Genomic DNA, 24,187 nt, shown 5'->3' on the forward strand with positions numbered 1-24,187 from the left:
TTCTGTTGCTAGACGGCCTCTGTACCTCTGAGCCCCGCCGCCCCCATTATCAATATAACGTGACGTATTATTAGACTGCCTAAGTGGTACACAGCAGGTTGTATTTTCAGTTCTTTTAAAATTTTAAGTGAGTGTGAGTGACCATTCTCATAATGTGTACTGTCTCATACAATACAATGTTAAAGAGTGAGACTGTCACCCACATGTTGTGACACACAAACACCCTGAGTTCAGCCTCAGTGGCCTACACAGCAACGACTGGAGCTCCAAGAAAGACAACTGTCTTCACTTTGATTCCCACTGGGATTTTAATGCTGATAAGAATTTACAACACGTTTGTATAACATCATTTCAATTTTTCTGGAGTAAAGTTCAGTAACTGAGTATTAATTTTTAACTGATTTCTCATGGTGTCTGAGCCCTTAGGTGTCTCTTCCAAGGTCACCCATCAGGACTTCTGCGCCAGGAGCGTGCTCAGTTTGATCTTCCCGTCCATTGAGGCTGTCAGGCAGGTACCACAGTCCACTGCTGAGCACCAATCAACAGTCACCACAGGTGCTTTGTGTCCGCCCAGCGACAGCACGCTCTCCAAACCTGGGTCCCCATTGGTCAGCTGGAGGAGTAGGGGGCAAGTTAGAGAATCAAAGTATCCAGTTAATAATTAAACTAAAATATTTGAGGTGAAGGGTTGCCGGATGAGTATGAAGATGGCCTTACTCTGTATATGAGTCCTCCAGAGCTGGAGCAGGTCAGGACGTGGTGTCCCTCGGAGTCGAAGGCGAAGAGTCGACCTCGTGGAACCTGAACCTGAACAAAAGTTCATTCAGAAAAGTGAACCCCAGTGCGTTAAATGCTGGGCAGTTTTAACTCATTTTGTTTACTGATTCAAAATCTATATTCTTAAACATTTTATTCAATTTATTTGTTCACTTTTTCTCTATCTTAATTTTTCTTTTTGCCATTGTGGTCATTTCCTTTGAGGATGTAGGTTGGGAAGTTACACTGTTGAACCAAAGCGCAGAAGATGCCCTCTGTAAAGCCTTTCTATTCCTGCACAGCCCACGACCTCACAGGAAGCAGCCAACGATGTATGGAGCAGGTCAGCCTGCAGACACTGCAGTACTTCTTATAAAACTTCTTCAGTGTACTAAAAAGGTTTCTAAGAAATAAAAGCAACTTCCAGTCCCAAGGACGTGCAGAGATTTGATCCTGAGCCGATGGTGACACAACAGAACGTATCACGTGAGGTCATAAGAAAGGACTGATGTGCATGACAGCAGCAGCTGGGGAACAAATTAAGGATTTTGTTTCACACCAGAAAACTCCACTTATTACCATTTTTGAAAAAAGCTTTAATTTGGACTTAAAAAGAGGAAATATAACTATTACATTTTCTTCTTTCTAATATTTGATGCATTTGGTGGGAAATCCACCTCATGCCACAGCCTCTCTGACTGATTATTCAGGGCCGTCCTCCTGGTCCTGACTCTGGATTCTGATCTGAATTCTCAGAGTTTCTATCAGTTTAGTTCTAAATCAGATCAAGTCCTGATTGGAGGAGACTTCAGTATTCATGAGGATGTTGATAACCACAGTCTGGTACTGCATTTCTCTCTCTTCTAGACTCAACTGGTGTCCATCAGTCCGTCCATGAACCCCCTCACTGACACAACCACACCTCCACCTCCTCCTAACATGTGGAACTGAAGCTGAACATCTGGTTGTGTTTCCACAGAACGCTTTTATCAGACCACCAATCAATCACTTTGGAATTTGGACTGATCAACTACACTCCACTCAGGAAAACTGTGGTTTCCAGATGTTTGTCTGATCAGGCCACACCTGGATTTAAGGAAGTGGTTCCAGTGGCGCTTAATTCAGTGTCATGTCCCACTGTAACAGAGGGCGCTGTTGTCCACCTTAGTCCCTCCCAAACTGATCCTTTTATCAACAGTGCAGCAGGCACCTTAGCAACAGCCTACGACTCAGCATGAACAGAGAAACACAAGAACAACCCAGGTTCCTCTTCAGTGCTGGAGCCAGACTGACAAAGAGCCACAGCTCTACTGAACCAAGCATTCCTGTTTCCCTGGGCAGCAAAGAGTTCATGGACTTCTTGAATGACAAAATTGTCCTTATTAGAGAGAAAATTCATCTCCTCCTGCCATCAGCTGACAACATGGCACCTAGAAACCAGAACCATAGAGGCAGCCGGAGAACCAGACACACAGTTGGATAGTTTTTCTCCCATCAGCCTTCATGAGCTCAGTTCAATAATGTCCTCCTCTAAACCTCCACCTGTCTCCTAGACCCCATCCCAACTAAGCTGCTCCAAGACTCTGTCCCCTTGTTAGCACCTCCCTCTTAGATCTGATCAATGTGGTGCTGGTAGTTCTCTTTGACCAGGATCCTTTCACTCCCACATTCAACAAATCTCCAGGACGCCTTCTTCCATCTACGTAACATCACTAAGATCAGACACATCCTGGCTCGTGAAGATGCAGAAAAACTAGTCCCTGCTTTTGTCTCTTCCAGGCTGGATTACTGCACCTCCCTCCTACCAGGCTGGACTAACAAGTCCCTAAAGACTCTCCAGCTGGTCCAGAACCCTGCTGCCGCGTGTTGACTAGAACTGGTAGAAGATACCAAGTCTCTCCTGGACTGCTTCTCTGCATGGCTCCCTGTCAGATTCAGAACAGAATTTAAAATTCTTCTTCTACCATCAAAGTCCTCAACAGTCAGGCTCCTTCATCCCTGACAGAGCTCCTAGTCCCCTATGATCCAGCTAGAACCCTTCACTCCCAGGATGCAGGGTTCCTGCTGGTTCCTAGAGTTCTAACAGTAGAATGGAGCCAGAGCCTTCAGCTATCAGGCTCCTTCATCCCTGACAGAGCTCCTAGTCCCCTATTATCCAGCTAGAACCCTTCACTCCCAGGATGCAGGGTTCCTGCTGGTTCCTAGAGTTCTAACAGTAGAATGGAGCCAGAGCCTTCAGCTATCAGGCTCCTTCATCCCTGACAGAGCTCCTAGTCCCCTATGATCCAGCTAGAACCCTTCACTCCCAGGATGCAGGGTTCCTGCTGGTTCCTAGAGTTCTAACAGTAGAATGGAGCCAGAGCCTTCAGCTATCAGGCTCCTTCATCCCTGACAGAGCTCCTAGTCCCCTATGATCCAGCTAGAACCCTTCACTCCCAGGATGCAGGGTTCCTGCTGGTTCCTAGAGTTCTAACAGTAGAATGGAGCCAGAGCCTTCAGCTATCAGGCTCCTTCATCCCTGACAGAGCTCCTAGTCCCCTATTATCCTGCTAGAACCCTTCACTCCCAGGATGCAGGGTTCCTGCTGGTTCCTAGAGTTCTAACAGTAGAATGGAGCCAGAGCCTTCAGCTATCAGGCTCCTTCATCCCTGACAGAGCTCCTAGTCCCCTATGATCCAGCTAGAACCCTTCACTCCCAGGATGCAGGGTTCCTGCTGGTTCCTAGAGTTCTAACAGTAGAATGGAGCCAGAGCCTTCAGCTATCAGGCTCCTTCATCCCTGACAGAGCTCCTAGTCCCCTATTATCCTGCTAGAACCCTTCACTCCCAGGATGCAGGGTTCCTGCTGGTTCCTAGAGTTCTAACAGTAGAATGGAGCCAGAGCCTTCAGCTATCAGGCTCCTTCATCCCTGCCAGAGCTCCTAGTCCCCAATGATCCAGCTAGAACCCTTCACTCCCAGGATGCAGGGTTCCTGCTGGTTCCTAGAGTTCTAACAGTAGAATGGAGCCAGAGCCTTCAGCTATCAGGCTCCTTCATCCCTGACAGAGCTCCTAGTCCCCTATGATCCAGCTAGAACCCTTCACTCCCAGGATGCAGGGTTCTGCTGGTTCCTAGAGTTCTAACAGTAGAATGGAGCCAGAGCCTTCAGCTATCAGGCCCCCCTCCTGTGGTGTTACTAACTGCTCTTCTTCTCCCCTCATCCCAGATCCTGGTGCTGCTGGAGGAGGCTCCAGACCTGAAGAGGCTCCAGCTGCCACCCGTAGCTCCACCTGCTCACGTCCCCGTCTGTCCATCAGTCTCTCCTCCTTTCTCTCTCTCTTTATCTCTGTCCCTCTCTTTCCTTCTGTCTCTCTGTCTTCCTCCATTCTCTGTCTTTGTCTCTGTCCATCAGTCTCCCCTCCTGTCTCTCTCTCTTTATCTCTGTCCCTCTCTTTCCTTCTGTCTCTCTGTCTTCCTCCATTCTTTGTCTCTGTCCATCAGTCTCTCCTCCTTTCTCTCTCTTTATCCCTGTCCCTCTCTGTCCTTCTGTCTCTCTGTCTTCCTCCATTCTCTGTCTTTGTCTCTGTCCTGCTCTCCTGCTCTCTCTCCACTGATCCTGGATCTGCTCCACCTTCCTGCTGGTAAAGGAAGGTTCTGGTGGCTGCTGTTGCAGGATGTGCTTGCTGATGGAGAATTGTTGGGTGGAGGTTCATTGAGGGAGGGAGGTGCTGGACCTGCTCTACTTGGAGAGAGTCAGGAGAGAACTACCTGTTTGTATCCACTGTAACCGGACAGGACAAAAGGTCCAGTGGCGTCCTGTGGTAAAACCTGCTCCGACTGCTTTACCCCACACCGATGGATGTTCCACTGTATGAACTGAAGACATACAAGAAATTCATGTTGATGCTTCAAAAGTACAACTTCATTCTACAACTTTTAATCAAATTATAAATCCAAGATTTGAAGGTCCAGCTTTATGTGACCATGATTTTTTTCCCCCCATAAACTGAAAACACACACACACACACACACACACACACACACACACACACACACACACACACACACACACACACACACACACACACACACACACACACACACACACACCTTGCCATCTTCTCCGATGCTGAAGACTGTGTTTTCATCATAGCTGAACTCCACACTGTAAACTTCCCCATCATGAGCTCTCCAGCTCATGGCGCTCTCATACTGCTGCATGTCTACCAAGACAATTCCAAGGAACAGTTACACAATTTCCAACACACAGAATTGATTCAGAAAGAGATTTGAGTGTTTGGCATTGATTAAATAAACCCTTTTGAAAGTTATGTAGTCTTTTAGGGATTTTTAAGTGATTCAACACTGACCAAATAATCGAATGACTCCATCTGCAGCACCAGTCACCAGTAGGTTCCCGTTGTGGTTGAAGGCAGTGCAGTTAATGGCTACTGGTTCAGGTTCTAAGGAAAATTGGAGCTGAGAGAGAAGCACAAACCTGATTATGCCACTGCCACAGAGAACTCCTTCCTTAGTTAATACTAATCATGTTCACAGCACAACAATATAATTGCATTGAGACAGTAATTAAATCAGTACATGCATTAATAGTGTATTGGAATGGACGGTTTATTACATCAGCATGAAAATGTGTAATGTTAGAATTGTTTATTTGTAAATGCTAAATATCACGATCCCAACAGAGGAGCTGGTTGGTATCCTAACCCTAACCCTAACCCTAACCCAACAGAGGAGCTGGTTGGTATCCTAACCCTAACCCTAACCCAACAGAGGAGCTGGTTGGTATCCTAACCCTAACCCTAACCCAAAAGAGGAGCTGGTTGGTATCCTAACCCTAACCCTAACCCAACAGAGGAGCTGGTTGGTATCCTAACCCCAACCCTAACCCAACAGAGGAGCTGGTTGGTATCCTAACCCTAACCCTAACCCTAACCCAACAGAGGAGCTGGTTGGTATCCTAACCCCAACCCTAACCCTAACCCAACAGAGGAGCTGGTTGGTATCCTAACCCTAATCCTAACCCAACAGAGGAGCTGGTTGGTATCCTAGCCCTAACCCTAACCCAACAGAGGAGCTGGTTGGTATCCTAACCCCAACCCTAACCCAACAGAGGAGCTGGTTGGTATCCTAACCCTAACCCTAACCCAACAGAGGAGCTGGTTGGTATCCTAACCCTAACCCAACAGAGGAGCTGGTTGGTATCCTAACCCTAACCCTAACCCAACAGAGGAGCTGGTTGGTATCCTAACCCTAACCCTAACCCAACAGAGGAGCTGGTTGGTATCCTAACCCTAACCCTAACCCTAACCCAACAGAGGAGCTGGTTGGTATCCTAACCCCAACCCTAACCCTAACCCAACAGAGGAGCTGGTTGGTATCCTAACCCTAACCCTAACCCAAAAGAGGAGCTGGTTGGTATCCTAACCCTAACCCTAACCCAACAGAGGAGCTGGTTGGTATCCTAACCCTAACCCTAACCCAAAAGAGGAGCTGGTTGGTATCCTAACCCTAACCCTAACCCAACAGAGGAGCTGGTTGGTATCCTAACCCTAACCCTAACCCTAACCCAACAGAGGAGCTGGTTGGTATCCTAACCCCAACCCTAACCCAACAGAGGAGCTGGTTGGTATCCTAACCCTAATCCTAACCCAACAGAGGAGCTGGTTGGTATCCTAACCCTAACCCTAACCCAACAGAGGAGCTGGTTGGTATCCTAACCCCAACCCTAACCCTACAGAGGAGCTGGTTGGTATCCTAACCCTAACCCAACAGAGGAGCTGGTTGGTATCCTAACCCTAACCCTAACCCTAACCCAACAGAGGAGCTGGTTGGTATCCTAACCCCAACCCTAACCCTAACCCAACAGAGGAGCTGGTTGGTATCCTAACCCTAATCCTAACCCAACAGAGGAGCTGGTTGGTATCCTAACCCTAACCCTAACCCAACAGAGGAGCTGGTTGGTATCCTAACCCCAACCCTAACCCAACAGAGGAGCTGGTTGGTATCCTAACCCTAACCCTAACCCAACAGAGGAGCTGGTTGGTATCCTAACCCCAACCCTAACCCAACAGAGGAGCTGGTTGGTATCCTAACCCTAATCCTAACCCAACAGAGGAGCTGGTTGGTATCCTAACCCTAATCCTAACCCAACAGAGGAGCTGGTTGGTATCCTAACCCTAACCCTAACCCAACAGAGGAGCTGGTTGGTATCCTAACCCCAACCCTAACCCTAACCACAGACGTGTCTGCTTATTCTCAAGGCTCTTTGGTTCAAACTGAAGCTGAAACTAAGGATATTGATGTCTTGTATCAACACTCTGTTTAGTATAGTTCTTCTGTTATTCAAGTTTGTAGACTAAGTTATATTTATCACAAACAGTTGACCGACCAGCCCATCTCCCCTGTTGGACAGAGAGATTTTGGATCAACATGTCAGACTGTTCTACTCACAACCCCTGTCAAACACCGAATGAGGGAATCTTTTAGGAAGAATGGTTGAAGTGATCTATCAGCAGACCTCAGAGACCGTACTGGAATATATGGGTGCAGGAGGTCAGAGAGGTAGGAGGGAGCCAGTCCATTCAATGCTTTTGAATTATAAAATGAATTGGGAGCCAATGGAGGGATGCCAGAACAGGTGAACTGTGCTCTCGCCTGCTTGGTCCAGTTAGAAGATAAGCAGCAGCATTCAGGACCAGTTGCAGCCGAGAGAGGGAAGCCTGGCGAACATCAACATAGAGGGCATTACAGTCTTCAGGTCAGGTTGGGACAAAGGCATGTAAAACCCTCTCAAAATACTAAAAGACAGGAAAGGCTTGACCTTTGATAAAATCCTCATCTGGATGCTGAATTTTACAACAGAATTGATCTGTTGATCCATTTTAAAAATCACTGTTGATTTTTACCCCCAAATTAGTTACAGTGCGTTTGATAGAAGGGACAAGAGAACCCAAGTTGAGAGGGGCATAAGGGGCACCGCTGATGCCCACACAAGGCTCTAGGTGAGAGATGAGGAGATGGTTCACTGTGTCAAAAGCAGCTGTAAGGTCTAAAAGAATAAGAATAGCGTAACCTCCAGAGGGAGCGTCCAGGAGGCGTCCTCACCAGATGCCCGAACCACCTCCACTGACTCCTCTACATGGAGGAGCAGCAGCTCTACTCTGAATCCCTCCTGAAGGACTGAGCTTCTCACCCTGTCTCTAAGGGAGAACCCAGGCTCCCTGAGGAGGAAACTCATTTCAGTCCGTTGTATTCAGGATCTTGTTCTTTCAGTCATTACCCAGAGCTCATGACCACAGGTGAGGGTTGGAACGTAGATTGACAGGTAAATGGAGAGCCTCGCCTTTTGGCTAAGCTCCCTCTTCACTTTAATGGACTGGTTTAGCACCCGCATCACTGATGATGCCACCCCAATCCGCCTGTCAATCTCCCGCTCGATCCTACCCTCACTCGTGAACAAACAAGACCCCGAAATACTACCCCCCCCCCCCCCCGGACCTGAATTGGGCAAACCACCCTTTTCCAGCTGAGGACCATGGCCTCAGACTTGGAGGTGCTGATTCTCATCCCAGCCGCTTCACATTTGGCTGCGAACTGTCCCAGCAAGAGCTGGAGGTCATGGCCTGATGGATCTAAGAGGACCACATCATCCACAAAAAGCAGAGACGACATCCTCCTGCCACCAAACTCGACCCTCTCCACCACCCAGCTGCACCTAGAAATTCTGTCCATAAAGGTTATGAACAGAACCGGTAACAAAGGGCAGTCTTGGCAGAGTCCAACCCTCACCGGGAACAAGTCTGACTTACTGCTGGCAACACGGACCAGACTCTCACTCCTCCGATAGAGAGACTGAATGTCCCTTTTTTAGGGCCATCCACCCCATACTCCCGGAAACCCCCCACAGGGTGCTCCTGGGAACCTGGTCATAAGCTTTCTCCAGATCCACAAAACACATGTGGACTGGTTGGGCAAACTCCCATGCCCCCTCCAGCACCCTAGCGAGGGTGAAGAGCTGATCCACGGTTCCACGGCCGGGACGAAAACCACACTGCTCCTCCTCAATCTGAGGTTCAACTATCACCCTGACCCTCCTCTCCAGTACCCTGGCGTAGACCTTTCCAGGGAGGCTGTCTCCAGCGTTTTTTGCTCTTTCGTGTTTTTTGCGTTACGTTTCTCCTGCCTTGTTTTGACCTTGTCTCCCTGTGCTTAGATTCCCTGCACCTACCAGCAAGCTGCCCCTCTGGACCCGCACCCCCACAAGGACCTTCCCCATCTCCTCGCCCCTGGTCTCCCTACTTCCCACTGCCTCCTTGCCCCTGCCTTGTTCAATAAACCTCTGTTTAATGTCAGCCTCTGCCTTTTGGATCTGATCTTTGGCGCCCCACAACATGGAAGGCATTGAGTAAAATGCTGTTTTCAATGGGAATTCATGTGTTGTTTTTAGAAAATGAATAAAATTGAAGTTGGAAACAATATATGAATATATGAAGGTGTGTTTGATTAGTGCTACATAGCAGAATAGCTCTGCATTGGTCTGGGCTGCCTGGGTCCAATAACTTGGAAGCTATTTAGTAAAAAGCTGTTGCCATAATAGGGTTCTTTAAGAAAAACAATGAAAACAGTTTGAAATAGTAGAACCAAATATCATTTCATATTGAGGTGTGTCTGAGTACTAGCACATAGCACCTTGCTAGGGGTGTGCGGGTCCCAATAAATGGTAATCTTAATGAAGTGCAAAATATTAATTTCTAGTGAGGTGTATGTTGTTAGGACCATTTAGCAGGAGAGATCTGCTTTGGTCTGGGGTGTCTGGGTTCCATGACTTGGAAGCTACTGAGCAAAAACTGTTTTCCAGAGAACAAAATTAATTGACGGAGTATCCGTTGAATATCCGAATATCCATCAAACTAACTTCACCATGGCTGTTGTACTTAGGAGGACGGCACATTGTCCATCAGCACCAAACAGGCTTTCAGCTTCAGTGGCTGGCCGCCGCATTTACCCTGGCGTCCGTGACGCTTGCTCTGGGAAGGTGGAGCTGGCGCACAATACAAGTGAGCAGGGTTTACCAAAGGGAGCGGGGGACAGAAAGTTTTCTGTCTACCATGATCAAACTTAACAATATTTTAGCATAAAATCTGAGATCCAGGAGTGTCACCAGTAGGGAGGTCACATTTTCAGACCCAAGTGACAGAAACTAACAAAGCTGGCAGCGGCAGACTCACACCGGTGCCATCACCCCCGCCCAAAGTGGACCATCATTCAGGTCTCGCTTCAAAACCATGCAGTCTCCTTGACCTTCTCGGACCCTGAATGAGAGTTGGCAGTTTGTGGTTTTTATTTCATGGTTTTATTGCCTTTTGTAACAGTGTTTTTATGTCCTGCCCATGTTTTATGTGATTTATGCTATATTTGACGTATTTAATGATGCACAGCGCTTTGTTCAACCCTGTTGTTTTTAAATGTGCTCTATCAACTGTATTGGTTTGGATTAGATTGGGTGGCCAAACACTCACTGAGGTGACCTTACCTTTAATTTGTCAGCTGTTTGGAAGTCTCATGTAGGTTCATACAGAACACACTGGCTGGCTTAGGTCAGAATCACCAGTGTTCCAGAGGTAAATGAAGTACTGCATGCCTGTACTTCAGTGAAAGTATATTTTCCTAGTCACAGAGCAACTTCAGTAACTCATCACGAACTTAGTGGTATAGTTGGAACTCTCAAATGTAGTTATGGACACAAAGCACAAGTAAAATTTGCTTGAAAGTTAGAAACCACAAGACCATCTGATACGGGGCTTTACACTGAAGTAACAGGTGAATAACACCACAATGTGCCCTGTGGCAGCCTTTGATAGTTGTTTGTGAAGCTGATGCCACTGAAGGAATATGTTGCAGTTTAGGCAAATACGGTGAAGTAGAAAGTACAGTTATTCCATTGTAATTGTAAAGGACTATAACTACACCTACTGTACTGCTAAGAAATAAATAACACATACTCCAACATGATTCTTAGGTACAGTAACTAAGTATTTCTACTCCATCTTTACAAAAATGGGATTAGGAGTCAAGTGTTTGCACTGCAACACAACCTCGGACTTATGGACTCAGTCGGTCGATTACCTGTTGTTTGACAGTCTTGGTGTCCCAGAGCAGCAGCCGTCCAGACACCGGGATGGGAAGTCGAGAAGCCGACTCAGCACTTGCAGATCGGCTGAGTGCCGCAGCTGAACAGACGAATGATGACCCGCTGGGACTGCAGGCTAAAGACAAGATACTGAGACAGCAGAGGGTCATACTTTAGTCACAACAATTAGATTCCATTGCAAAATGACAAGATGTAAAAAAACTGGTGTGCAGTTATGAAGTTTCCACCAAAATCTCAGTTATTGTTTTTTCCTTTGCAGATTTGTCATCAATAAGTATTTCTAGCTGGTAACAAGCAACTGCTATGAAATGTGATGCAGATACGAAAAGATAGGACCCAGGGGATGAACTGATCAGTTTTTATACATACACACACACACACACGTATACATATAGATACATGTATGTACATGGTAAATGGACTCAATTTTATATAGCGCTTTTCTACCTTAGCGGCACTCAAAGCTCTTTACAGTGTCGTCTCATTCACTCACACACTGATGGTGGAGCTGCCATGCAAGGCGCCAACCTACTCATCAGGAGCAATTATGGGTTCAGTATCTTGCTCAAGGACACTTGGACATGGTCACCGGGGTCGAGGATCGAACCAGCGACCCTTCGGTTTCTAGACGGCCACTCAACCCCTGAGCCACGTACGCCTACATGTATGTTCACATATACACACTTGTAGATGTTCATACATAATCTCTTTTTATTTACTTTTTTTTACATTAATTACCAGCTGATAACATCCAACTTGCAGGACTCCACATTTCTACATACAAGTACAGTTGCTTCATGTCACAGGAACGCGGTTTACCGTGGATGAGTTTCATCGATGTTCATTTCATACAGATTCTTCTTGGAGTCGGTATCATACAGACGGACTGTGCCCACGCCGCTGCCTAGTAACAACTGAGCACACACACAAACACACAGCCTTTATCAGTTATTGTAGGAGGCTGTTCTACAGACTGACCAACCCTCCATGTTCCCCCTCTTCTCCTGTTCAGGGTGGTGGGGGTGGAGCCTATCCCAGCAGCCTTCCCCCTGGACAGGTCACCAGTCCATGGCAGGGCCAACACATAGAGACAGACAACCATTGGCTCTCCCAGCCACGCCTACGGTCAATTTAGAGTCTGGATTAACCTGGTCCCTCTTGATGTCTTTGGACTGTGGAGGAAGCTGGAGTACCAGAGAGAACCCAGCAGGAACAGGGAGAACATGGAGACTCACCCAGAAAGACCCCGTGCTGCAGCCGGGGCTCCACCCACAACCTTCTTGCTGGGGGGCCACAGTGAGGACCACTGCTCCACTGGGCTGCCCTTACAGACTTACTGTATACAGTATTCAGTCAATGGTAACTGCAACCATTACTTAGTAGTGGTAAATGCTTATGCATGTTACTATTTCTGTGTATTGTGTTTTTTTGGACAGTTTAATTAATTCTTGATTAAATACACTGAACCCCAAAACTTTCTATCACATTTAAAAGACATACTTAAAAAATCAAGTACATTTCCAACAGGTCTTGGAGGAATCCTGCTCAATTGGTGCTTCCATGTGTAAAACCTGAAGGTGAGATATCATTAAAGTAACTCATAACATCTCAAATTGTGCCCAAAAGCAGCTGTAAAATGGACTTGGCATCTCAAATACTGCAAAATGATTTATTCAACTATCAGAATTTAAAATGTTATTGGACCGAACAAATCAAACTTTGTAGAGGAGCATTTAGATTAAGTTATTTCATCTTCATCCAAGTAAACAAAGTTAAACTGGAAGTTAGAAAGCTTCCCCTCTACAGCCTAGAGAGCAAAGTGCACTGGGGTTTTCTTCACACCCGGAAGCAAAACTGTGTTATTTTAGGTTTTTGTTTCATGTGCTTCATAATGCAAACAGTACCAACAGTGAGTCTGTGGTGGAGTCTCAAAGTTGTGCTCCTACAGGTAATATAACAGATTAGAACCAAGTAATGGGAAATAGGAATATTCATGCAAATATGTCTTGAATTAGCTGATGAGCAGCCTGTCAGTCCTACCAGTCGGTCAGGTTTGGTGGCCCACTCCAGAGACAGCAGAGGAGACTTGGACATGATGGTGGCTTTGGTCTGCATGATGGGGTTGAACGACCACACCTGCACATGGAGAGGAGGCAGAAAGCAGGACAGTTTTATACTGATTAAATCTTTTTCTTTTTAATGTTGGACAGTCACAAAAAAGAAATGATGCAGATTCACCTTAATGACTCCGTCTACATCCAAACTGGCAACCCTTCGCCCGGAGCAGTCAACCCTGGAAAACAGAGGAAGGGTGGACGGATGGGTCTTGATCTCAATCGACTAAGATCTTGATGTGGTTAGATAGCAAGCATGGCCATCCATCAGCTCCAAAGCAAGCAGGCCCATAGGGAGATATATATATATATCTATATATATATATATATCTATATATATATATATCTATATATATATATCTATATATATATATATATCTATATATATATATATATATATATATAGATATATATCTATATATATATATATATATCTATATCTATATCTATATATATATCTATATATATATATATATATATATATATATATATATATATATATATATATATATATATATATCTATATATATATATATGTCTGTGTATGTGTGTGTGTGTGTGTGTGAGTGTGAGTGACTTTTGCAGCTCTGACCCAGTTTGAGGACGTGAACTGGGAGTGTGTTGAACACAGACCTGCAGTGCATGATGGAGGAGTGGTGTTCTCCATACTCCTCTTGGCTGAGTTTGATGAACGGCTGTTCCACTGACAGACCTCTCTCTGCTCCTCCCCCTGAGCTCCTACTATTTGAGGAGGAGGAATCAGGAACTTCACCAGAGTTCTCTGTAGGAAGCTCTGCCTCCCCTGTCTCTCCCTTCTTCTCTGGTCCCTGAAGGCAACACAAATGAATTCAGTACAGAAGGTGCCATGGGCCAGTGCCTCCTTCAGGTGCATCTTTGGCAGCCCAGATCATGAGACTGCAGCATTTCAGGTTTTCTACAGGTACCTGACTCTTCCAGCTACTAGTGAGCGAATGTCCTCCACCTTAGATGTGATCTGAACAGCCTTGAGACGATGTTGATGCACTATTGTTCACTGTTATCACTGAACAGTATTTAGTTGCGCGTCCTGGCCCCTTACATCATAAAAGGCCCACACATGGTCAGCAGAACCCGCTCAGCTCTCGTGGTGGCGCTGCTGTTTTTCTACGAGGAGAGCCCTTGGTGTCTACTGCTCGAAACCTCTGCTGAGCACTTCATCATTTCAACTTTGACCCTTCATAGATCAACTATCTCGCTCAACATGTCATTTAGGGAATGATGGAAGAAAAGCTGAAACTGTGTGTCTCAAGGGCTCCCTGAACTCTAAAACACAGATTTAAAAGAATACCACAATTAAGGAAGAAAGACGGAATGAATGGCAACATGTCAGCAGTCAAATGAGGCTGCCAGGTTGGTGATCAGGCACATCGGTTCGGGGCTGGGTTCAATGCACTGGGAAGATCAGCTTGGACATGTTTGCATGTTGCTATGTAGTACATTCAAGTTTGGTTCTTCGATGATGTGTGTCTGCCCTGCCCTTTGCTCTGACGCTCAGCAGCATGAGGCAAACTTCTGATCATCTGAAGGTTGTTATTAGGGCAAGACATTAGCAATATCAATCTTCTCATCTGGCTCACATACAGAGAGCAAACAATTATTCCAGTAATAAATCAACAAAAGAGATGGGTCTTATTTTCCACAAATGTTCTAAGTGTGCGACCCCAGCTCTCATCCCTCAGTACCTGTGTTGGTGCTTTAGAGAAGAGCTCCTTCCTCTCTTTTTCATGCTCCTGGATCCTCTTGTGTCTGGGGTGGGCCTGCTGGTTGGATGGCTGCTGGGACTGGGAGCTTGGAGGTTCACCGGTCGGTGCCTGACAGGAGACTGGTTTTACCTCTTTAGTTTGGCCTGCATCTTTTAACTTTACAGTCTAAAAAACATAAATACATTTTAGATAGAAATGTGACATGAAATCTTTCTGACAGAAGACAATTAGAACTTTTTGGCAACTAAAATGAGACATCCATATATTTATCTGACTGGAGCTTCAAACAGCTGAGAGTTTGATGGCAAACAGGGAACAGCATTTGAAAAGAATTGAGGTCCCATCAGCTAACGCAACTACACACCGGATCATATCCCTGGGTTCGGGTTAGCTTAGCAGTGCTACTACTACTCATTTCCTGGGTTAGGGTTAGCTTAGCAGTGCTACTACTCATTTCCTGCGTTCGGGTTAGCTCAGCAGTGCTACTACTCATTTCCTGGGTTCGGGTTAGCTCAGCAGTGCTACTACTCATTCCCTGGGTTCAGGTTAGCTCAGCAGTGCTACTACTCATTCCCTGGGTTAGGGTTAGCTCAGCAGTGCTACTACTCATTCCCTGGGTTAGGGTTAGCTCAGCAGTGCTACTACTCATTCCCTGGGTTTGTGTTAGCTTAGCAGTGCTACTACTCATTCCCTGGGCCCGGGTTGGCTCAGCAGTGCTACTACTCATTCCCTGGGTTAGGGTTAGCTCAGCAGTGCTACTACTCATTCCCTGGGTTCAGGTTAGCTTAGCAGTGCTACTACTCATTCCCTGGGTTCAGGTTAGCTTAGCAGTGCTACTACTCATTCCCTGGGTTCGGGTTGGCTCAGCAGTGCTACTACTCATTCCTTGGGTTCATGTTAGCTTAGCAGTGCTACTACTCATTCCCTGGGTTCGTGTTAGCTTAGCAGTGCTACTACTCATTCCCTGGCGCTCCATAACATCCTTTTTTTTGTTACAGTTTGAATAGTACCTTTAATTACTTGCTACCACAGTAGAAGATGAAGTTGACTACTAGACTTTACATCATCACCTTCCCAAAGAAGGACACACAACAGACCTCACACCCCAACAGATAATGGCTGACGTTAACTTAAGACCAGCCTGAACATTTAAAAGACACATTTAAGTCCGTCCTACACTGTCCAGTTTCACATGGCTCCCAGCGTGAACATGTGGTGTAGAACATGAATAAAAAGTTAAAATAAGTAAAAGATAGCACACATCAGGGCTTTTTGTGAAACTCATTGTGGTCACGTTCTTACATTCAAACTAAATATGATCATTACAACAGAGGCTGTGAATCCTCTGGCTTCTCGTCAGCTCTTCATGTCTGCCAATGCCTCATAGAATGACTGGACCCTGCGGCTTCGATCCAGCGTGTGCCCTCCTTCAACCAGCCCTAGCACCTGGCCCGCAGACCAGACAGGAGGCTCATGTCAGTACTTTCCTCCATCTTTATCGATTTCATTGATCCATATGGCAACCGATGCTCTCCCCCTGCCTCTGTCTATTATTTTTGAGACAAACATGGCTGTGGTTACATTTCTGATTTTTCTGCGTGCTACCTAAAGGAACCCTTTTTTATCATGAGTTGGTTCAACCTAGATTCAAAACCCTGCTTTGTCCGAACCTGATTTGTTGCTGGATCCTTTCTGCCCACGGCTGCTTGGCTTGGAGACGACCCTGTGGGGACCTGAGGTGTCTTCCCTGGGGTGCGTCGACCTTGTGGTAGGAATGTAGAGAAGAAATTTCTGGAAGGAGTGGCAGTGGTGCTGACAGCACGTTGAATTGACACCAGGTCCCTAAAAGGATGGCGAGAGAGCAGGCACCTTTAACAACAGAGCACCAGAAGGAGCATAAAGCCAACGTGAAGGAAATGAGAACACAAATGTGACTGATCGTTGAAAATTAACTGGTGAAAAATTGAGGAAAAAAATAGCGTTAAGGACCAGGCAACGTCAACAAAGGTGTGATTTAAACTGCTGTCCCACAACCTCAAGGCTTCGTTCAGATCATCGATTGGCGATCGACATCTTGGATATTTGAGACAGCGTTCTAGATTCGTTTTTTCCAGGTTACGTTCAGGTGGGAGTCACGAACCCTAACACCTAAATTACAAGGATCCAACAGATATAAGTCTGTGTCACACTGAAATCCCTTTAGCATGGATTATCATTATTGATTTGAAAAAATATCTGAAGAAAAAAATGACAAAAAACTGACAACATTCAATGTACATTTAAACTCAATGTCCTTACCCAGAAAAAATTCAGATCAATTTTTATGCTCTTCACTAGGAAAGAAATATTCAAAAAATTTCAAATAAAAGATATTTAACTTTAAATTGTGTCAACGTTACAGTTTTTACTAATATACCAGTGACAACCTTTATAATAAAATTTAAAAAACAAGTTGTCAAGGTATATTTAAGCCTTACCTTTATCTCTCTATATTATTCTGTTTCAGGAGGGTTACATTTTGGGGGAGGAGAATGTCAAGGAGTTTCTAGCGATACAGTGTGGGAATGTTCAGTCCCTCGTGTAAATGCAAGGACTGGTGTGAAAGAGCCGCTCTTTTTAAGATGTTTGCAAGTTTTAAACAAGTTTGGGAGAAAGCCACACGGTGTAGATTGAATTTAGTGACATTTGGATCAACAAAATTTGTGGTCATAAATGAGCTTCCTAAGATTTTGATCCTCCAGCTTCTCTCTGTAAAGACTCGAGAGAGCGAGTCTGCTCGGAAGCTCAAGTTTGGATGGGAAGTTGGTTGGCGTTACTTGAAGAGCTTCCTCAGCTCCGACCGACTGGACCGAACCCTGGACGTTTGGCTTCTGTGGGGTCGATGTCATGTTTCTCAATTCTATCACAGAAATGTTTGAAGTCGAGTTTAGTTTTTCAGGTCTTTGGAACCAAACAGTCTGTAAACATGACTCACTGGAGGGAGTCAGTTATCACTATTGTGGATTTGGTTTTCGTTCCATTACTCTGAGTCCTTGCACTTAGCAACCTCACTGCTACGTCTGCTGCCACTGAAAGCACAACACCGGTCCTTTCACTTCAGTACGGCTTTCACGGATATGCAGATGACACCAAACTCTAAAAGGGGGACACTTCTGGTGGTCATTTTCTTTGTATGACATGTAAAGTAGTGACTGGAAGACAGGATAATTACATTTCCTTTGATCTGATTCGCTAAGAAACCTCCAGCAGGTTTCAGTTTCCTTGGTGCCAAAATACTCAGAAAGACCTCTGTCAATGGCAGCTAGAAAAATCTGCCTGTGTATCCATTTGTTCATCTTAACTGAACATTCACCCATAAATGTGGTTCCGTTTCAGCTGTGCTTTGTCACCAGGGATCCTTCAAAAAGGACCTGATAACTGTTTTTTTTGTCGTGACTCCAGATGTGATGCAGCTGCTCGTCTACTGACTGGTGCACCGGGGACTCTCACGTTTTCCTGTGCTAGCTGCTCATCAGGGTTCATGCCTTCTTTGAGTTTTGGATTCGTAGCATTGATGTTAACGTGTACTTAATTGTCAGGCCAATCCTCTTTCAGCCTGCAGGAACCCTAAGTGATCTTCTTAATTTTGAAATCAACCGTACTGACAAGAAACAACAATCCATCAGGTGAATTGTTTATTTGGCAACATCAACCTCATCACAGCACACAGTGGAATAACAGCAGAAGTCTATCATTAACATTAACTTAGTCTGAGTTAAAAGCTTTTTAGATATAATTTATATCAATAAACACAAACTAATCAATTTGTAGGTTCATCTGCTGTAAAATTCTGGGATGAAGACCAACTTGACCCATGAAAACAAAACAAATGAAAAACTTGATTTTCCTCCCTCCCTTTTCAACACGGGTGCCCTCCAGAAGGGTGAAACCCTGTCTCACGGTGTCTGCTAGGGCAGCAAGGTGGCAAGGGCTTGGGGACCTGATCCAACTTGATGTTTTCCATCAGCTGCCACACCTTTTCAGTTGTGAGAACAGCATCGATTGATGTCGCCTCTTACTAATAATCTGAGCAACAACTCAATGAACATGTCAAGCGATTAAACTCTGAGGAGTCCATTTGTATAGAATTGTGCATTTAGGGGCCATTTTGGTTCATATTGTTAAAAGGTAGGAGTGATGAGCACTGGATCTCATATCATGTTACTGTCACAAAAAATGTCCTTTCATATTGTGAGGCTTCTCAGCAACTGGTAATGGCAGAGACGCTCAGGTGGGCTAACAGCATTTCTATGAGCGCTAGCAAAGAAGCTGTAAAACCAACAGTTTTAGAAGATTCCTTTGAAGGTCGCTGCCTTTGTCTTTGCAGACAAAGGCAGCGACCTTCCACTTCAAACACGTGTCCTCACATGACGTGTCAGCGGATGACCAACCCAGAACACGCTAACAGTCGTATCCTAGTTCTGAGACTGCTTTTCAGTCTCAAACATCTGACTCCTCTGGTGATTTCACACTTCAGACTTGTGACTTTAAACTCGTATTCTGAGGGAGTTCTTTTGGTTTGTCTGAATGTTTCGGAAGCAACTGAACCGAAGTTCATTCTCCAAGGTTAACCAAGTTGCATACTCAACTTCATAGCACAAACTCATCAAACGGATTCAGTCGTAAGCTAACACTTTTAAAATTAAACAACAAAACAGCAGCACAACAGATGCAGTAAAGTAAGAGTCACCCAAAAGGCGAACTGATCAACAAGCTAGCATGCTAAAGCGCTAACACCAGAAACTTTTCACTTGTCTGCTCTCTCTTTGGCAGTAGAGGACAAAAAAAACGAAACCAAAGATCTAGGATGCAATAAATACTTCAGGACCTCAACTGTAAGACATTCAAAATGGCTGACATTTGTTTTCCATGAAGTGAATTACATTACATTTTACACCCAATAATGCAGTACCTGTCTTATATGGTAGATTATTGGCGTGTTGTTGGCTACCCTTTAGTGTGCTTCACAGGGGGGGGGGGGGTGGCCCTGGGGACCAACCCCCTTCACCCGGGGGTCAGTGGGATCAGCTGTATTAGAAACGTACGTCCAATAAAACCCTGACAGTAAAATGAAGATCAGCCTGTATCACTCGTTCACCCTGCCAAGATTTAACGAGTAGAGCCTTTAAAATGACCAAATGGCAGCCATCTTGGTAAAAGTCATCAGAATAGACAGTGATGGTAATGCCTCACAGCTCAGTGTCCCCCAGGCGGTCCATGTTCTGGACGTACGCGGGCAGCTTGTGATGGACCATCTCCTCGCCGTCCCTGTGGTCTCGACTCTCCGTCTGCTGAGCGAATAGCTGGACGGGAGACAGCGAGACAGTCGGGTCACAGACAGGACAAGAACACTTCTACACAAACATCATGGAACAGAAGTCTGACATGGGACACGAGACAAATGGCCCACATCAGGATATAAAATCAGGACCAGACAAATAGATGAACTCTTTCCCCACCACTGACAAGATCTTTCAGCGACCGGTGTCGATGCTGCGAAACGGTGCAGGGCGGCGCTGCACACCTGGAGACAGAATTCTGAACACCCATGCTTCAAACAAGCGAAGACGAAGCTCTGGGATCTGGGAGGTGCAGCACACAGAGCGGTTCAGTCCTCCAGGGGACCTGTGGCGCTGCTCTGGCTGACTTGGACAGGTGTTACTGGGGCGATGGCGAGGTGGAAGGTATTTCTCTTCACTGCTGTTTGTCTTTTATCGTTTCCAATCAAAGTAAACAGAATGGATTGAGGTCTAAACTCGTATATGAACTCAGTTTGATACTTGAAAACCACTCCTTTCAGAAAAAGCATTCTTCTCATCCTGTAATCTGAAGAGTTTCACCTGAAACAGACCTTCACTCCCCCGTGAGGCAGAGGCGAGGGCGCACTCACCAGGAAACATTGGCTACACAACGCAAATACAGGCTTTGTTCCTGTTCTGATAACATAAACTTTGTTCCCACAATCAGACTAAGAATAAAAAATATCAAGGTGTAAATCTTAAAAATGCCATTCTGTCCTCAATTAATTGTAGAACTTATACAAATTAAGCTTTTCAACTTGAATTTCTTGTGATTTTGGATTCTCCAGATTGTTCGAGTGCTGTATTTAAATCAGGTCATCTGTGCTCTTTTGAAGCAACTTGGCTTTTTCTAGAATTTCCAAACTGAGTCCACGTCACAAACACCGACCCTAACAGCCGCAGTCCCAGGCCCAAGCATTTGCTGACATTGCGGGAGAATCAAACCCACTCTGAACAAAGTGGGCGAAGTCGAGCTGAGCAGCTCAACGCGCGACAGGCCTCGCTCCACAGGGAGGCTGACCTGAACTCTCCCTCTGCCCTCAGCAACACTGCTTGTGTTCAGCCCCACCCCTCCAGCACTCCCTCATTCTGGAATGCAGACACCTGTGGGGGGTGAGGAGGTTGGAGCCTGGACCACAAACAATGATCTGCTTTGTCATCGATATTTAAAACATGACCTGTCTGACTGCACCAATATCAGTCACAAAAATAAAACAGGGTCACGATGATAAAACCTACAAAGTCCAGCATTTGAAAAACCCTCGTCATCCTCTGTCCACCGTTAGCCTCCCCTCCAGTCGTGACCACGGCATCTTCTTTTACAGGCTGACGGCTTTAACTCAAACACCTACGGCCCTCAGGCTGGACGTCAGACCCCAAACAGGCTGCAGGTTCTCTCCACAACATTGAATTCCTTGTTGAAGGATTGAACAAAGCCGCCATAGCGCCTGGTCAGGACGTCCTAAGGTTTTTTTTTCTCCTTCCCTACGCCGCTGCAGGGACTGTTCTCAGCTCTCATCAACTTTTTATGGGCTACTGCACGCAGCCGCCACACTCTCTGACTATGTTTGTGCTTCTGCTGGAGGGGCAGCGAGTGGGTCCAAAAGGAAGCGTTCTGTCAGTCGTTCAGGGGCACAGGTCAGTGTGAACTTGCCCCTGACTGTCGACACACCGGAGCTGCGCGCTTATTCACACGTCCCGTCCTCACCAGCTGGCGGAGCTGTTCATTCTCCTCTGTGAGGCTGGTCATCTTCTGGACCTCAGCATCAAAACTCAGCAGAACTGGCTGAGGTGAATCAAGTTAAGGAAAGTGAGACGTTTCAAACCAGCAATGGATGAAAGAGGAGCAGACACAGATGACAGTGTCTTCGCTGCTCGATAGCAGACTCTTCATGAACACGGTGGCCGTGACGCCGCAGCTGAAGGATATGCATGCACTGGAAGAGGACAGACAGGAAGTTGTGCAGTGAAACCAGGAAGGTGTCAGACCACTGGCGGGAGAAATATGGAGAGAAGGCAGGGTTCTGCTCGGGTGCAGGGATAAACGGCAGGATGAACCAATCCCGCCACTCCGTCTGCGTTTGCAGCTCCAGCGCCTGCTTCTGGAAGAACTCCTGAGTCTTCTCCAGGTTTCCTTTCTGGAGGGGTTAAAGAGGAGAGAACATTTTTCAAGACTTCTGAACTGCTCTGCTGTTTCACAAACATGGTTTGTTACCTGAATGGTGTTGATGACGTAGTATCTGTACAGGCTGGTTCGCAGCTTGTTGACCGTGGATCTGTAGACATCCTCCAGCCTGCAGAAGAGGCGCCTGTCCAGGTAAAGCCAGTACTCCTTCAGAGCGCACAGATCGAAGCTGTGGATGAACTGCAGCAGCTGGTCAATGATCTTATCCACCTGCAAACAGAGTGCATTTTAGCCAACATCCTCACCGTGACATTTAACTTGCATCCATGAAGCCATCTTCCCTGCTTCAGCGTGAAACAAAAAGCTCTCCCGCCGTCACCTCCGGGCTCACCCTGAAGCCTTTCTCCTTGTCTGCTTTGATTTCACTGTCCAGATGTTTCAGGGTGCTGGTGAAGCCTCGGTACGTCAGATACTCTCTCACGTGCTCGTCTGTCCTCTCCACTGAAGACCCCATGATGACCTCTGACCCTGCAAGCTGCAGCAGAATAGTGTACCAGACACGTGTCATTGATCTGTTTGGTAGCTGTTTTCTATCATCCAGTTCATCTGTTCTGACAACACTGACCACAGCACGTCCGACAGTGCAGGTAGGCGCTTGTGTATCTCGGACCGGTTGGGTCTCATCGCCCCTGTCGTAAAGCAGGGAGATGTCTTGTCCCCGACCCTCTTTGTAATTGCCGTTAACGATGGAGGCCGGGGGGTGGAGCGCCAGTTCGGCTGTGCTCCAGCGGGGTTACCAAAGGATCCTGACTTTAGATGCAGGATATCTGATCCCCCTGCCAGAGTCAGAGGACACCCTGCATATTTGTAACACCTCTGGCCCTCAAAATGGAGCCTTGTGATCAAACAGAGTAAAACCCACATTATGGACCTCCACAGAAAGTGGACAGGAAGCTCTTCATACGTGTTCTCACTCAGCGTGTTGCCTCTACAGGGGTAAGGCTCATAGCCACCCCTGGATACAGGAGGTGCTCTCTGGTTTTAGAGAGCCTGACCTGGCACTTTTTTCCTTAAGGGCTGCTCTGTGCTCTTATTTTGTAGCAGCAGAAGCTGGGTGCCCACTATGGCCCACTCAGGTCACTCCATCTGCCGCTGCAGTGTTTTGGTCCTACGTCACTTCTTGTCTCGATCGAAGCCAGAGGTCAGTGTCGAGGTCTGGCGTGTTGAAGTGAGACGTTCACAGCGACGCGATGTCTGGGATCGAAATCGAGCTGGAAAAGGTTTTCCTGTCCTCTACGTGGTGACCTGGGGGTCACTGACTGACCCGCTCAGTATTCGGCCTGTCGCTTTAGCTGTGGGGGGTGAAGTTCAGGTGAGCCCCTGCAGCCAGGCTTAAACAAGTACAGCACACAGCTGGAATCCAGCGGTTTTTGTGGAGCACTCTTGCTCGCAGGTAAGAAAAAAAGACCCTCTTCCCTGGACAGCGTCGAGGACACCACTGTCTCAGAGCAAGTGTAGGACTGCTGGTGGTGGACAGGAGGATCAGAGACACTCCGCAGAGGACAGACGAGCGCTGCCACCGTGAACGATCCAGGCTACGCTTCACATCCGCTACTTTACACGGTCGACGCCGCAGCTGCAGGTAGCATTCGGGCGTGCGGACTCGGGAAATGTCGCGGGTACATGGCCGCTATTCACGTACCTTTCTGGAAGGACAACCGTTCTTCAGCTACTTGAATTCTCGATGAAGTTCAGTTTCCGTGCAGAGAAGCAGCGGAGACCGGAATGAGCGTCAGGTGATGCAGGTGGACCCGGTGACCGGAGGACCGCCGGGACCCTCAGTCTCATCACCAGAGTTCAAAACAAGCAGAACCGTTACAACAACGAAGAGAAGACTTCCTGTTGTAGTTTCCGCCTGACAGTCATGTGACGGCGCCATGTGACGTGTTCAGCATGGGGCG

General features: G+C 46.5%; 1 protein-coding gene across 2 annotated transcripts; it reads right to left on the minus strand.

Moving 5' to 3' along the window:
* Positions 1 to 278: 278 nt before the first annotated feature.
* Positions 279 to 24,159, minus strand: wdr91 (WD repeat domain 91). Of its 2 annotated transcripts, none has more exons than XM_086188045.1 (18): positions 23,929 to 24,159; positions 22,618 to 22,761; positions 22,317 to 22,496; positions 22,032 to 22,239; positions 21,756 to 21,892; positions 19,995 to 20,104; positions 16,433 to 16,604; positions 14,742 to 14,927; positions 13,654 to 13,847; positions 13,145 to 13,199; positions 12,947 to 13,042; positions 11,726 to 11,820; positions 10,882 to 11,035; positions 5,106 to 5,214; positions 4,846 to 4,958; positions 4,504 to 4,611; positions 718 to 807; positions 279 to 613 (listed from the first exon to the last, which is right to left on the minus strand). In XM_086188045.1, exons 2-18 carry the CDS (start codon positions 22,738 to 22,740, stop codon positions 449 to 451), a joined length of 2,295 nt encoding a protein of 764 aa, XP_086044171.1. In that variant the 5' UTR covers positions 22,741 to 22,761; positions 23,929 to 24,159; the 3' UTR covers positions 279 to 448. The 2 variants fall into 2 exon arrangements, with proteins under 2 accessions (XP_086044171.1, XP_086044173.1); XM_086188047.1 differs by having other exon boundaries at positions 21,810 to 21,892; positions 23,929 to 24,158.
* Between the last annotated feature and the right edge of the window lie 28 nt (positions 24,160 to 24,187).

Source organism: Aulostomus chinensis, chromosome 19 (assembly GCF_037954235.1).
Source record: "Aulostomus chinensis isolate RoL2024-O1b breed Wild chromosome 19, RoL_Achi_v1.0, whole genome shotgun sequence".
NCBI classification, from domain to species: domain Eukaryota; kingdom Metazoa; phylum Chordata; class Actinopteri; order Syngnathiformes; family Aulostomidae; genus Aulostomus; species Aulostomus chinensis.